The sequence below is a fragment of the Pithys albifrons genome, chromosome 19 (genome assembly GCF_047495875.1).
Source record: "Pithys albifrons albifrons isolate INPA30051 chromosome 19, PitAlb_v1, whole genome shotgun sequence".
NCBI lineage: Eukaryota > Metazoa > Chordata > Aves > Passeriformes > Thamnophilidae > Pithys > Pithys albifrons.
Window position 1 is genome coordinate 8,809,063 of NC_092476.1, and position 13,276 is coordinate 8,822,338.

The 13,276-nt window shown below is 43.6% G+C and overlaps 1 protein-coding gene across 1 annotated transcript in view; it reads left to right on the forward strand.

Annotated features, from left to right (window-relative positions):
* TBCD (tubulin folding cofactor D) overlaps positions 1 to 13,276 on the forward strand; it is a 118,300-nt gene that overhangs the window by 15,068 nt on the left and 89,956 nt on the right. The window contains exons 9-13 of the mRNA XM_071573866.1: positions 5,514 to 5,559; positions 8,821 to 8,953; positions 10,084 to 10,226; positions 10,980 to 11,040; positions 11,171 to 11,245. Of these exons, the coding sequence (XP_071429967.1) occupies positions 5,514 to 5,559; positions 8,821 to 8,953; positions 10,084 to 10,226; positions 10,980 to 11,040; positions 11,171 to 11,245 (458 nt within the window). The remainder of the gene's footprint in view (positions 1 to 5,513; positions 5,560 to 8,820; positions 8,954 to 10,083; positions 10,227 to 10,979; positions 11,041 to 11,170; positions 11,246 to 13,276) is intronic.

The following is a 13,276-nucleotide window of genomic DNA, read 5'->3' on the forward strand; positions in this document are numbered from 1 at the left end:
GTGTTTCATCTCGCTCAGCGCCGGGCGCAGGACGGGCCCGGCTGCTCCGCGGCTCCTGTCGGAACACGCACCCACATCACACACTGCGGTGCCACTGGGGCTGCCTCCTCCTGCCCCTGCCACCTGTCACCATCTCCCCACACTCTCCCACCAGAGTGACACTACTGCAGGTTCAGCATCTCAAACTCCTTTATTGAAACTAACACTATGGAATTAAATTCACTTCTGTGCTCAGCTCCAGGATTAGAAATACTGGATTGTTAAAAAATTGCCCCCACACTCTTTTTATTTTTTTTTAATAACATTTGTTTACTTGAAGGAAACTTCTGCCCTGTTTTAAGAATCTGCATTTTAAATTCTCTTGGTCTGGAGGTTTGCTTTTAAACCTGCCATTATATCAAACAGCTTTTTAGTTATCGCTGCAGGGCTCAGCACTCCCAGTTCTTGCGTGACAGAGATGTCATCACGTTGAGGTAGCCTTGGGCATTGAAACTTATTAAACCTTATTTGTTTTATAAGTGATTCAGTATACAAGTGTGAGTAATAATTAAAAAAAATAAAACGCCCTACACAGTGATCTGATGAAACTCGAGTCTCAAGAGCAAGGCATTTCCCTGAGCTGTCTCTAATGCAAAGGTTATTTAGCAATAGCTACATGCTTATGTAAATTTGGCTCCAGGGAAGAAAGAACTCTCTAACTCCATTCTTTCAGACCCAGAGGCACAAAAATAGAATATTTCCAAATAGAATGTTTCCCAAGTCTCTGTATTTTTGGCATTCTCAAAGAATTGGCTGTGTTAGGGTTGTCTATTGGCGTTACTTTTTTGGAAAAGGGGTTGTTGCTTGGTGGTTTGGTGATAAAGGTGGAGGAAAAGCAGTGAGAAACCAAGGTTCTTATGTCTGCAGGTACCGAGGGCACCAACTCCTCCCTGATAATGCCATTTGTCTCCTGAGTGTCACAGAGTGTTTGTTCTGTTGTGGCCTTGTCTTACACTGCTCAGGTTTTTCCTTCTCAGCCAAAGTTTTGTGGTTAGTTCCATCTTCAGAAACTCTGTTGTCTTAAAGAAGTTCTGTTGTCATTCTGTGTCTTTTCCCTGTCTCAAGCTGCTGAATTTTTTATCCATCCAAGTATTTAACATCTGTGGGTTTGGTTAATATTAAGATTGAAAGGAGATACTCTGTGTTGGTGTAAACTTTTCAGACATTGAGCTGGTGAGTAACTGAGATCAGATGAAAGGTGCCATCCCCTGGGTCTCTGTGCTGGTGCCTGATGTGTCTGTTTTGATGCTCAGCACCCAGACATGTGTCCCACAGCAGGAGTGCTGCTGGTGCTGGAGACCCACTGGGAACAAGGGCTGCAGCTAACCCATTTAACCATAATACTGAATGGATTAAATATTCCCTGCTTCCAAGTGCCTGAAATATTCCCTGCTTCCAAGTGCCTGAAATATTCCCTGCTTCCAAGTGCCTGAAATATTCCCTGCTTCCAAGTGCCTGAAATATTCCCTGCTTCCAAGTGCCTGAAATATTCCCTGCTTCCAAGTGCCTGAAATATTCCCTGCTTCCAAGTGCCTGAAATATTCCCTGCTTCCAAGTGCCTGAAATATTCCCTGCTTCCAAGTGCCTGAAATATTCCCTGCTTCCAAGTGCCTGAAATATTCCCTGCTTCCAAGTGCCTGAAATATTCCCTGCTTCCAAGTGCCTGAAATATTCCCTGCTTCCAAGTGCCTGAAATATTCCCTGCTTCCAAGTGCCTGAAATATTCCCTGCTTCCAAGTGCCTGAAATATTCCCTGCTTCCAAGTGCCTGAAATATTCCCTGCTTCCAGCATGTTCTCTCTCCTCACCCCCAGCCAGGAGGCAGGGATGGCTGCTGAGTGGCTACCAGGGGGTGCTCCAGAGCAGTGCAAGGCATCATTTCCTGCTCTTCCCAGCGAGGCTGGAATTATCCTCCCAGCCCTCCACTGGGTTACAACCAGAGGGCAGAGCCAGCCTTGCACCTCCTGCTCGGCAGGAAGATCCACTCGCTCCCAGCAGCCCGGCCAGCCCTCGTGGGGATTTGTGTAGCTTGGGGAACAAGTCCTGGAGATGCTCCCCACTGATAGCTGTGCTGCAGGTCGGGCCCAGAGTGGGTTGTGCAGACAATTGGCAGGTGTGGTGTCTCTGCTGGATTATGGAGAAACTGGGCTGTGCTTGCCTTGCCCTGTGCCGTTCCCAAAGCCGCGCCAGACCCGACAGTCGTCATCGCTTGCACACCACTGATTTTCTCTAATTTGTAGGTGGCTTAATTATTTATAAGAGAGGGAGTCACATAGTTTTCAGCAGTGGAGCAGGTTGGGTGAGCTGTGTGTCCCCACTGAGTGAGGAGCCCTGGCGTAACCGGGATGCTGCGCCAGGCAGGCTCCGGCACCGACACCACAGGGCCTGTGCAGGTGGCAAACCAACCTTAGTAATTGCTTTGTTTGTATCAGATTTTTGGAAATGGGGTGCCTTGGATATTTTTCTTCCTTCAAGGCAGGAAGTTTAAGTTGGATACCATAACACTATTTCAGCATTTTTCCTATATTTTTCCTATTTCTTTTCCATTTATGCATCACGAACGTTTCTGTTTAGTATGACCCCTGTAAGCTCCAGGTTTGCAGGGTTTTTCTGGCAGTAATGATGCTGTACATGCCTGACTGTGGCATGTACTGGAAGAAAATACAGATTTTTTTTTTCTCTTTTCCCAAAAGCTGCCATTAGTTAAAGTACTTTTTTATTTCCTCTGGAAAATTTATCTGCTACACTCAAAAGTTTGAGGAATTTGGGCTTGGGGATGCTTTTGAATGGTTGGACTCATAAAGAAATAATGACAGCTTCTTTTCTTATGTTTTCTACAATCAGAAAAAACACCAGACACTGAATTTGTTGCTGTGTCAAATACCTGAAGGGTAGTTATCCATAGTGTGGCTGATACCTGTTTAGTTCTGTAAAACATTGTTTTAAAAATGGCTCTTAAACTTCTGTGACAGTGAATTATCCAATGTTTCACTTGCAGAAATTGCAGGGACCTGTTCCAAGGTTCTACCTGACCCACAGTGAACATCTGTGGGTGCAAACAGAACCCTCTTCCCTCTCAGACATTTGGCATTTTCAGCTGTGCTTATTCCAAAACCAAGGGGTAACATATTTTATTGATCAAAATCCATATATTAAGGCCCTTTTTTAAAAGCTTAGTTATTAATTCAAACACAGCAGTTGTGGTGTCCTCTGGGTAGTTTTTACTTCCCCTACAAACTTGCATTGATAGAACAGAATCCCTTAATCCACATCTCAGGTGATTTACAGTTCTTGCTGTGATGATTTTAACATCTGAAAGGATATTATAAATCCTTGTAGTTTTGTTTGGGAGTAGGTGTTCTGTGTTGAAAATAGTCTATTATTTAAGTTTTAATGAAATTGCTCTGGAGGAACAATGTGTGTTTGGGTGTTTTATTCAGAAAATAATAGAAATGGTGGTGACTTGGAATCTGCCAAGGTCACTGTGCTAAATTCAATCGTAGGTGTGTGAGGCTGTTTTCTTACTATTTTTTATTAAAGCATTAAAAAAGTGCCTGTACAGTATTTGAAGAGTTTTCTCATTTCCTGCTTGTGTACTGGTTGGTTCCTTCCCCCATCTCTCTCAGAGGTTCTCTGAGTTCTGTTTTTCCTGAGGAGTCAGAACTGGGCTCAAAGTTGGCCTTAAGGATGTGAAAACTCCTGGAGAAGTTTGTAGGAAGGTGCCAGAATTGCAGAACTGTGGAAGGCTGAGAACGTGTTGGTGTGTTGAGGATTCTGTTCCACCTCTGCAGTGGCTCCTCAGCCCCTTGCTGAGCAGTTGGGAGCAGAAATCCAAAGATGTTTGTCCAGGAGCATTCCCAAGGATCTGTTTCTCTGCATTATCACTGCTTGAGGAATTACACTGTGCTCTGTTTGAAAATACTTGAATATAACACTGACCAGTGTTTGCTGTTGGACAGCAGGGAGCAGGAATTGTGAGGATACAGGAATGCTGCCCTGTCTTCAGCATCCCAGCAGAGCACGTGGGGAAACCAGGGATGGGGTTTAAAGCAGAACACAGGAACTAAGAGCTGAAGAAATGAGCCCCTGCATGTTTCAATGAGGGGGCAGAGGAATTTTAGAGCTGCTCAAGATGTGTTGTACCAAAGGTTGTGCAGGTTTTCTGACTTCTTTTCATTAGGCAGAGTTTAGTTGTATGTCAGTGAGAAATTTCTGTGTTTATTTTAACACTGACATGGTGTATTGCTGAAAGCTGTGCCACACTTACACAGGCACTCAGCAACAGGACAAGGGGGCACAGCTCAAGCTCTGCCAGGGGAAATTGAAGTTGGATACAGAAAAAAATTCTTTGCAGAGAGAGTGCTCAGGCATTGGAATGGGCTGCCCAGAGAGGGGGTGGATTCCCCATCCCTGGAGGTTTTTCAGCTGAGCTTGGCCGTGGCACTGAGTGCCATGATCTGGTAAAGGGACTGGAGTTGGACCAAGGGTTGGACTGGATGATCTCAGAGGTCTTTTCCAACCCAATCCATTCTGTGATTCGTGTTGGTATTTATTTTTCTTGGCTGTTCTTCTGGGCCTGAAGTTGTCCTGTAGTGTTGCTGCTTTGCAAATGTCATTTTTAAGGGATCCCTCACCATTGCTTGCATTCAAACCTTAAATCCTTCAATACATAATGTGAAATTCCCATTTGTAGCCTGTGGTGGGGCTGCTCATCAGTGCTAATTGGGGACCCTGGAGTGCAGTTCAGTGCCAGCCCAGCCCAGGTTAGGCTCACAGCCCCAGGTGCTTGTCCTGCCCGTGTCGCTCCCAGCCCTGCCTGCAGCACCAGAGGGGTGTGTGTGCTTGGTATGTGAGAGGAACTACAGACTTTCAGGGGAAGCCTCTTCTTGTTTAACTCCCAGGCATATTTACTGATGAGGATTTTCCTTCTGGTGAGTGCCAGAGCGAGGACAAACAAGGGTCTGAGCAGAGCAGTTCTGATGCACGTTGGGCAGAGGAAGCATTTAATGTGCAACGTGTTCTGTCAGGGGTTAATGGTCCCTTGGTCTCACTGGGGCTTAAATTGTAGATAAAATGGTTTTGGAAGCTCTAAATCCCTTGGCACAGGAGTTGGAGTTGGCCTGCTGGAGGTGTATATGTAGGTGGTTCAGGCTCTCACAGGCTGTGACTCCTGTGACCCAGCACTGAGCCCTGAGCTGACCCAAAACCAGGGGCATCTTTTCTCTATTTTTTTAAAATTTGTTTTCCTTGTTCTTTTTCATTCTCTCTTGAGTGTGTTTTGGCCTGCTCAGCCTCTTGAGCAGTTACCAAGAAGTGAAACTTCACCCTGAGAGCCTTCTCCTTTTATACAATTTAAATGAGCAAACACCACAGATTATTGCAAGAACAATAAAGAATATTTTAAAACTAAATACATGGTGTATTGTGTTTCAGAATCTCTGTGTTCTCATGTCTGTTTTCCCTGTTTACTTGCAGGCACAGCTGTTTAAACATGGCAAGAGAGAAGACTGTTTGCCATATGGTAAGTTTGTAACATCCTGATTTCGGTTTTTAAAACCATTGCAATTAAAAAGGGAAAGGAAGATTAACCTGGTGCTGTAAGGAGTGACATCAACAGGGAGGTGATAAGGCAGGGAAAACAAGGGGAGAAAAAGTGGAGATGACTGTGAGGGAGGAGCAGGTGCCACCAGGGAATGTTTGTTGGAGCAGCAGCACATCAGAGGGTTTGGCAGGTGATCACATTGGCCATTGCTGTACTGCAGGAGCTTAACACAGAGCATGGAAACTGTAAGATGTGGAAATTTTTTTTTTAAATTCAGTAGAACATAAACTGGGTTTGTACATGTTACTGCTGAAAGTTTTACAGAGATTCTTCAAGTTTAAACACAAGCACAGGGGTTTGGAAAACCCAAGAACTGGCTGTGTACAGGACCCAGCTGGAATCATGTCAGGAGACTGCTGGAATAAAGGAAAGTCTTTAGTGAAATGAGGTTATACTGGATGTAATTAGGGATAGGCAGGTACCAAAAAGAGAGCACTGAGGTCTCTGAACAGTGTGGCTGCACAATGGAGTTACCTTCATCTCTGCTGACTGCTGGAGTGTGGTCAGAACTGACTGCAGTGTGATCTTGGGCTTTATTTTTATTGACAGCAGCAAAGAGAGGCAGGGAAAGGTGGTGGCTAATCCTGCAACACTTCAAAAGGCCTGATCAGTGTGTGGGGCTTATCCAGGGACCAGAGCAGGGGTTTGTGCTATTCACAGGAACCAAGCACTGATGTAAATTCTTTCCAGAGAGTGTGCTCAGGCATTGGGATGGGCTGCCCAGAGAGGGAGTGGATTCTCCAACCCTGGAGGTTTTTAACCTGAGCTTGGCCGTGGCACTGAGTGCCATGATCTGGTAAAGGGACTGGAGTTGGCCCAAGGGTTGGACTTTATGATCTTGGAGGTCTTTTCCAACCCAATCCATTCTGTGATTCTGTGATTCTCACTTCAGAGTGCTTGTGGTTTCACTCATGCAATTATTTTGGCCCCGAGAAGAAGCTTTTTAGATCTAGTGCTGGAAAGAGTTGGATTCTCCCAGTTCCTCAGTGTGAGAGGCAGATACTTCCTTAGAAAATGCCTGAGAGATGGGTAAAGGTGGAGATAAGATAGTGAAGACAACTGACATGGAAAGAACACAGGAGCTGTGAGGCTGGTCAGGAGCAAACAGCAAACCCTGGGAATGCCATCCCAAGAAACAGCAGACAGCACTGGGGAGCTGCCTGAGAAGCAGGAGAATGAACAGGCTGGATGAAATGTGGGACAGCAAGAAATTACAGAATTCAAAAGATGCAACTGTACAACACAATAGTCTTAATCAGTAAGAAAGGGCATACTGAGCCCACAAAATGAACCCTGCTGGTACAATCAGATGCTCTGGCCCATGGCTTGGAAAGAATAAGAGTCTGGTAATAAGAGAAAACTCAGGGGTATACCAGTGTCTAAATTTAGCCTAGAAAAGTTAGAATCTCACAGCTGAGAAGCAAAGACTCGAACCTGTTCAAGATAAGAAAATATGAGAGACAAAAAATACCTAAGATTTTTAGTTATGACAGATCTGAGGATGAAATAGGAGAAAAACAGGCAAATGTCAAAGAGAAATCCTGTTTGAAGTCATTTATGACTTAGAGCTTAGTTTAAAACCAAACAGTAGTCCTGGAGCAATTTACATGACTCTGGAGATATTTGAGTGATTTGAGAGCTGGCAGAACTTGGAAGAGGCTTATATTTATATATTCTTGATTTCATTTTTTTCTGTCTGTGAATATTGATGATTCTGCAGCCTCTTCCTCCTAAATCATCAGCCTCTCAAGCTTTTAGAACTCCAAAAAATCCAGGGTGCTGGAAGGTGTCCAGGTGGTCATCACTGACTTTACCTTGTTGTCTACATGGATCATTTTATGAGTATTTTGGTCTGCCAAGATACATCACCAGCTTTTTTAAAGGCTGAGGAGATTTATAAATCGTGTCCTAAAATTTCTCAGACTTTGAAATATTTGGATTTCCTTTGATCTCTGTATTTTGAAAACCCTGATAGGAGGCTGGGGGAGGAGGTTGCAGAGTATTTTTCCAGTGTGATTCCATGTGTGCAGTGTTGTTGGAGGAATGATGGGTCATTAGTCTCTATTAACTAATGACCAGCCTTCAATCGAGAACTGTTTTCAGCCTGATAAAACTGCAAAAGGTCTTTTTTATTTGTAACAGGCAAAGGGTTCCTTGTGAAAATTTGGAAACCTGGAGCCCTTCACTCATTAGCCTGAGATTCTCCTTTCTCTGTGTTTTTTTAATTTGCTGGACAAATAACTTTGTTCCCTTTGATGTGCCCAAATGAGAGGTTTTGTGGCTGATTGTTTACACATACACAGAGTTTCTCATGTCTCAGTGTTTGTGGACATCCATCCCCATAAAAACTTCTGTGCCAGAGGAGTTAAGTTGGCCTGAAAGCAGCAAATGAGGGAAGGGAAAGCTGCCTCAGTGTGCAGGAACTTTTCTGAGTAAATGAATAATATTTTCTGAGTCTTAGTTTTATGATATTCCTGAAGGTTCTTAGACCCTGAGAGTCACATGAACATGTTGCTTCCAGTGAGAATTAGAGACATAAACACTCTGAGAGGGTAGATTATAATTTTCAAAGTCAGAATTAATCCCCAAAGCCATCCTTCCTGTCTGGGCAGTGAGGGATAGTGCCACTGTCTGACCAGTGTCACAGCTACTACAAAGTTAAGTTGGAGATCAGAAGAAAATTCTTTGCAGAGAGAGTGCTCAGGCATTGGAATGGGCTGCCCAGAGAGGGGGTGGATTCCCCATCCCTGGAGGTTTTTAAGGTGAGATTGGCCTTGGCACTGAGTGCCATGATCTGGTAAAGGGACTGGAGTTGTTGATGATCTCGGAGGTCTTTTCCAACCCAATCAATTCTATGATTCTGTGGATGTGGCACTGAGTGAGAATTCACCACGTCTTGATTCAACCCCACTGTGATCACCAGCCCAGGGCACTCAGTGCCCTGGGCTGGTGATCACAGTGGGGTTGGATCAAGGGTTGGACTTGCTGATCTCAGAGGTCTTTTCCAACCCAATCCATTCTATGATTCTGTGATTCTATATAAGTAGGTAATAAGGCATTTGCTCTTCAGTAATACCTTTAAAAATTAAAATCATCCAAAGGGCATTCAAAGCTTTAAAATTTTCATGGCAGGATTTTTGTGAAAAGCAGTTTTTCCAGCATGTTTCCTTTGCTTTGCAGCTGTGACTGTGCTGGAGTGTCTGGACAAGTGCAGGTTGTCTGAGAGCAACCAGATGGTGCTGCGCAAACTGGGCATGAAGCTCGTGCAGAGGCTGGGCCTGACCTTTGTGAAACCAAAGGTGGCCAAGTGGAGGTCAGTGTGAAGCTGAAAGACTTAAAAAAAAAAACAAACCCAAAAGCACAAACCCCAGAAACACCTAAATTTATATATTTGCTTTCTGCCTTCCTGACTTGCTCTAAAAGGAAAAGAAATCGCTCTGTTGTTTGGGAATGAACATGTTGTTCATTTGCATGATTTGGGAAAAGTCATCATCCTCTGCTGAGTGCAGTTTCCTGGAGTTTTCTTCAATTTTGGTGCATGAACTAGAGCTGGGAATAGCCAGGCCTGGCTTTGCAGCTCACACAGGCAGGAGCCTGTCCCCACATAGCTCAGAGCCCATGGAATCTGGGGAGACAGAGACCTTTTGTTCCTGAGGCTGATTGAGAACAATTTTGTGAGAGGGAACACAACTTTTTCCATTCCCTGCTTCTCCCCTGATTCCATAGAAGGTTCACAGGGGAAAAGTGGTTTGCAATCCCGCTCTGGTTTTGCATATTAGTCAGGTTTTGGTGTCTGGTTTTACACACTGCCAGAGGGCAAACTCTTTTTGAGATTTCTCGCACTGATATTTTAAAATTGCAGGCTCCCTTGGTGACTATTTTTATTGTATTTATTTTACCAGCTTTTGAGAACATCCTTAGGCATAGAAAATTCTTTTTAGGTGGAGAATGTACCTTGCCCCATGGCAAAAGTCAGTTTAGCATGTAAAGTCTATCTTTTGTAAGAATACATCAGCACCAGGGGCTAAATATCTGAGTACAGCTTGGTCAGAAAGTACTAAGCTGGCTTTAACATTTAAAAAGCAATTTTTAATAAGCTGATTTTATTAATTCTTTTTTTTCAAGGTTTCAGAGAGTCTTTCAGGGCATGGGAATTTCGCTTCTCTTTATTGTCAGCAGTGGAAAATAGGTTATACTGAAACAGGAAAGGGAGGGATAATGAAAAGGAACCATTTGAATAGTCTGGCTCTTCTCACCTTGGAAAATAGAGAAGTGGGTCAGGAGGAAGGAGAGAGGGATATTTCTGCCTTTCCTTTAAAGCAGCCTCTAATAACTGGAGAGTGTACCCTGGGAGGTGCAGGAATGTGACAGACAGGCTTTGTGTCAGTAGGTACCTGTTTCAGCTGGAAAATAAATGAGAAAAATAACATGTTTGTTGTGCAGGTACCAGCGTGGGTGTCGCTCTCTGGCTGCCAACCTGCAAGCTCAGGGTGCTCCTGTGCAGAACCAAAAGAGAGAAATTCCTGCTGCTGAAGATGATGATGATGAAGAATATGACATTCCAGAAGAGATTGAAGGCGTTGTAGGTGTGTTAGAGCTGGAGAGAAATTGTTGTACTGCTGCAAATTAAACGTGTGTTGGAAAACAGCCTGCTCAGGGCTAAGAGAGTCACGTGGGGTCTGTGCTAATGGGAGCATTTGGGAAGGCTCTGAAATTTCAGTCTGTGCATCTGATTAAAATAGATTATACTTTGTCAAGGGGTTTGGATTTCAGCATCTCAAGCAGAAAGTCAATACTGGAGCATTTGTTGTGGGGTTGAGGCAGGGAGTTACTGAGATATGTTTTACCAGTTTTATCCAGTAACATGAAATGGAAGGATGAATTAAAACTTATAATGAAATACACAACAAAAAATCATGCTACATGAAAGCTGAAGAATTATGGTTTAATTTTTAGACTGTGGTAGTATCAAAGGAAGAGCATTTTTTTATTAGTGTGCAGTTGTACAGCAGGTCCTCTGCTAGCTGGTGAATATTCTGTAAATGAATAGGCAGAATTGCATCAGAAGACTTTTATAACTGAATCATGTGATGAACCTCTGCCAAAATCTCTGTGACCTCCATTTTGAATCTTTCACAGCACTTAAAATTTCAAATCAAATCAAACAGTTTAGACATAATTTTTGTTTCATTGATTTTAAGTCGTACGTGGGTGACAAGTAGAAGAAATCTGGGTGCAAAGATTGTCATTTAAGAGAAGGATGAATTTTGAGCATTCTGAGAAATCTTTCTGGTGTTTAGTGAGAATAATCTGTTTTGTTGAAATGCAATTGTTTGCAGAGCAATTGTTGGTTGGACTGAAGGACAAGGACACCATCGTGAGGTGGTCGGCGGCCAAAGGGTAGGTCTGTGGTGGTTCCTCTGAGCAACTGAAGGAAACAACATACAAATGCTAACTAAGGTTTTGTTATGACTTACTGGCTGACTGCAGCACTAATGAACCACTGTGTGTTTGTTTTTTTCTTCTGTAGCATTGGTAGAATAACTGGAAGGCTTCCAAAAGAATTAGCAGATGATGTGATTGGGTCACTGTTGGACTGTTTCAGGTAAAAGTCTTTTTTCATACTTTCCATCCATCTGAAACATGTCAGTTTGTGGGACAGGGGGACAACAGTTTCCAAGACAGGTCTAAAAATCTGTAAATGTTGTTGCTGCCCTTCTCCCAGATTTCAAAGTCTTCAAAGACACAGATAGGCTGAGGGTATTCAGTAAAGAAATTATTCCTAATCCTTCCTCTTGACCCCATTCTGAGGTAGTGTGGAAGGACCGAAGTTGAACTTGGGGAAAATGTGAAAATTCTCAATACTTTGCTGCTTTAGAGATTCCTGCTGTGCTCAGGGCTCATGTCTTGAGTGTAATGTCCATCCTCAGAAATGCAGTGAAACTGGAATGATGATCAGAAGGGTTTTGGGGATGACCAGAGGTGAGAAACTGTCTTGGTGTGAGGGGAGGCTGGAAATTGCAGGAAGAGTGAGGAGTAGATGGGGTGTAATAGAGGTTTATGAGCTTGGGAATGGTGTGGAAAAGGTTCTCCTCTACATTTTGTATTATTAGAAGCAAACTCAAACATCAAGTGGCAGTTTTGGAACACAGACAAGGTGTATCACACAGTTAAAGTGTAAAAAGTTCTTGCCACAGTGTGTTGTGGACACTGAAAGTGTTTGCCTGAACAAAAAATGTATTTTTGTCTGTGAAGTTGTCCATGATCTGCCACAGTTTGGAGAGTGTTGCCCTATGCTGGTTCTTACACTCCTGCCAAGGCTGGTGCTGTTGGCTGTGCCAGTGGGGCCTTGGGCCACTGGAAGCTCCAACTGGGCCACAGAGCTGTGAGGGTGTTCCTTTGGTGCACTGAAGTGTTGGATGTCGTGGCCCTCCATCCATGTAGAGCATGTAAAGGACTAAGTTATTAAACAAGCATCATGTGCTTTTTTTTAAATATCAAATTACTCATCAGGTCTGCTTTGAGTACCTGAAGATCTAAACTGGTGGTTTAGACTAAGCCAGTAACAAAAAGGATTTCTTTATTGACAGGAAATACTGGTCAGGGTCAGTTTGTCACTCAGATGTACTCAGTTTTAAGAAGTCTTCACACATTTGTTGTGAGTACAAATTAAAAATACCAGCTCAAAGGATGACACCTTAAAAAGAAAGAAGGTATAAAGTCTTAAAAACTTGCAAGGAAAGTCTCCACTTAGATGATCCTTGCACTGTGTTACTGTGATTAATTTAAGAGGTGCACTGATCTCAATTATCCCTGGAGCTTCAAAGACCTGTACTCACTGTGTTTTCTTTCCTTGTTTTTCAAGTCATAGGGATGAGTAATTCAACTTGTAATTGAGTGACCTGCTTTCTGCAGAAACACCTGGGAGCAAATGTAGGCAGGGACAGAGGGAATCTCTGCTGGGTTCTCTGCATGAAGTACCTGGTGACCAAAACAGGAATAAAGCAGTTGCTCATCAGAGGAATATCACTGTTGTTATATCTCTGGGGATAGGAAGAAAAGATTCCTTCTATGTAGATAGATTAAAAGAGCCAGGGAAGAAATAAGGATCATTTTTCACAGTGTGGTGAGATTGCCAGACAGTCCCATTGGGGTGTGAGCCCTGTGCTGTTCAGTCTGCTTGGAAAAAAGGGGAAACAGGAGGTGAGGAAATCAGCTGGTGATTTAAAACTGATTCAATGTAGTGAGAGCTAAAGGTGGCAGGATAATGTTATAGAAGCCCAAGTTAAGTAACAAGCCAGTAAATGACATATAAAATAGGATGCTAATGAATGCAAACTGGTGCTCTGGGAGCAAAATGCTGCTCCCTGTAAAACAGCTGGAGGCCACTGCTCTGCCCAAGGGTTGATGTGCTCAGGGAAAAGAGGGTGAATGGGATGTTGGGTACCAGGAATGGAAGAGATAGCAAAACTGAACACTCAAAAGTGAATCACTGATGGGGCTGCTTACAGGTGGAAAGAAAAAGCAGAGGGATGTGATTCTCCCCATGTCCATCATCAGTTTGAGGGAAGGGGAAAGCCAGTGGTTGTTTCCAGTTCACTCTCCTGTGGTGTGGGAGCAGTGAGGTGTCAGGAAG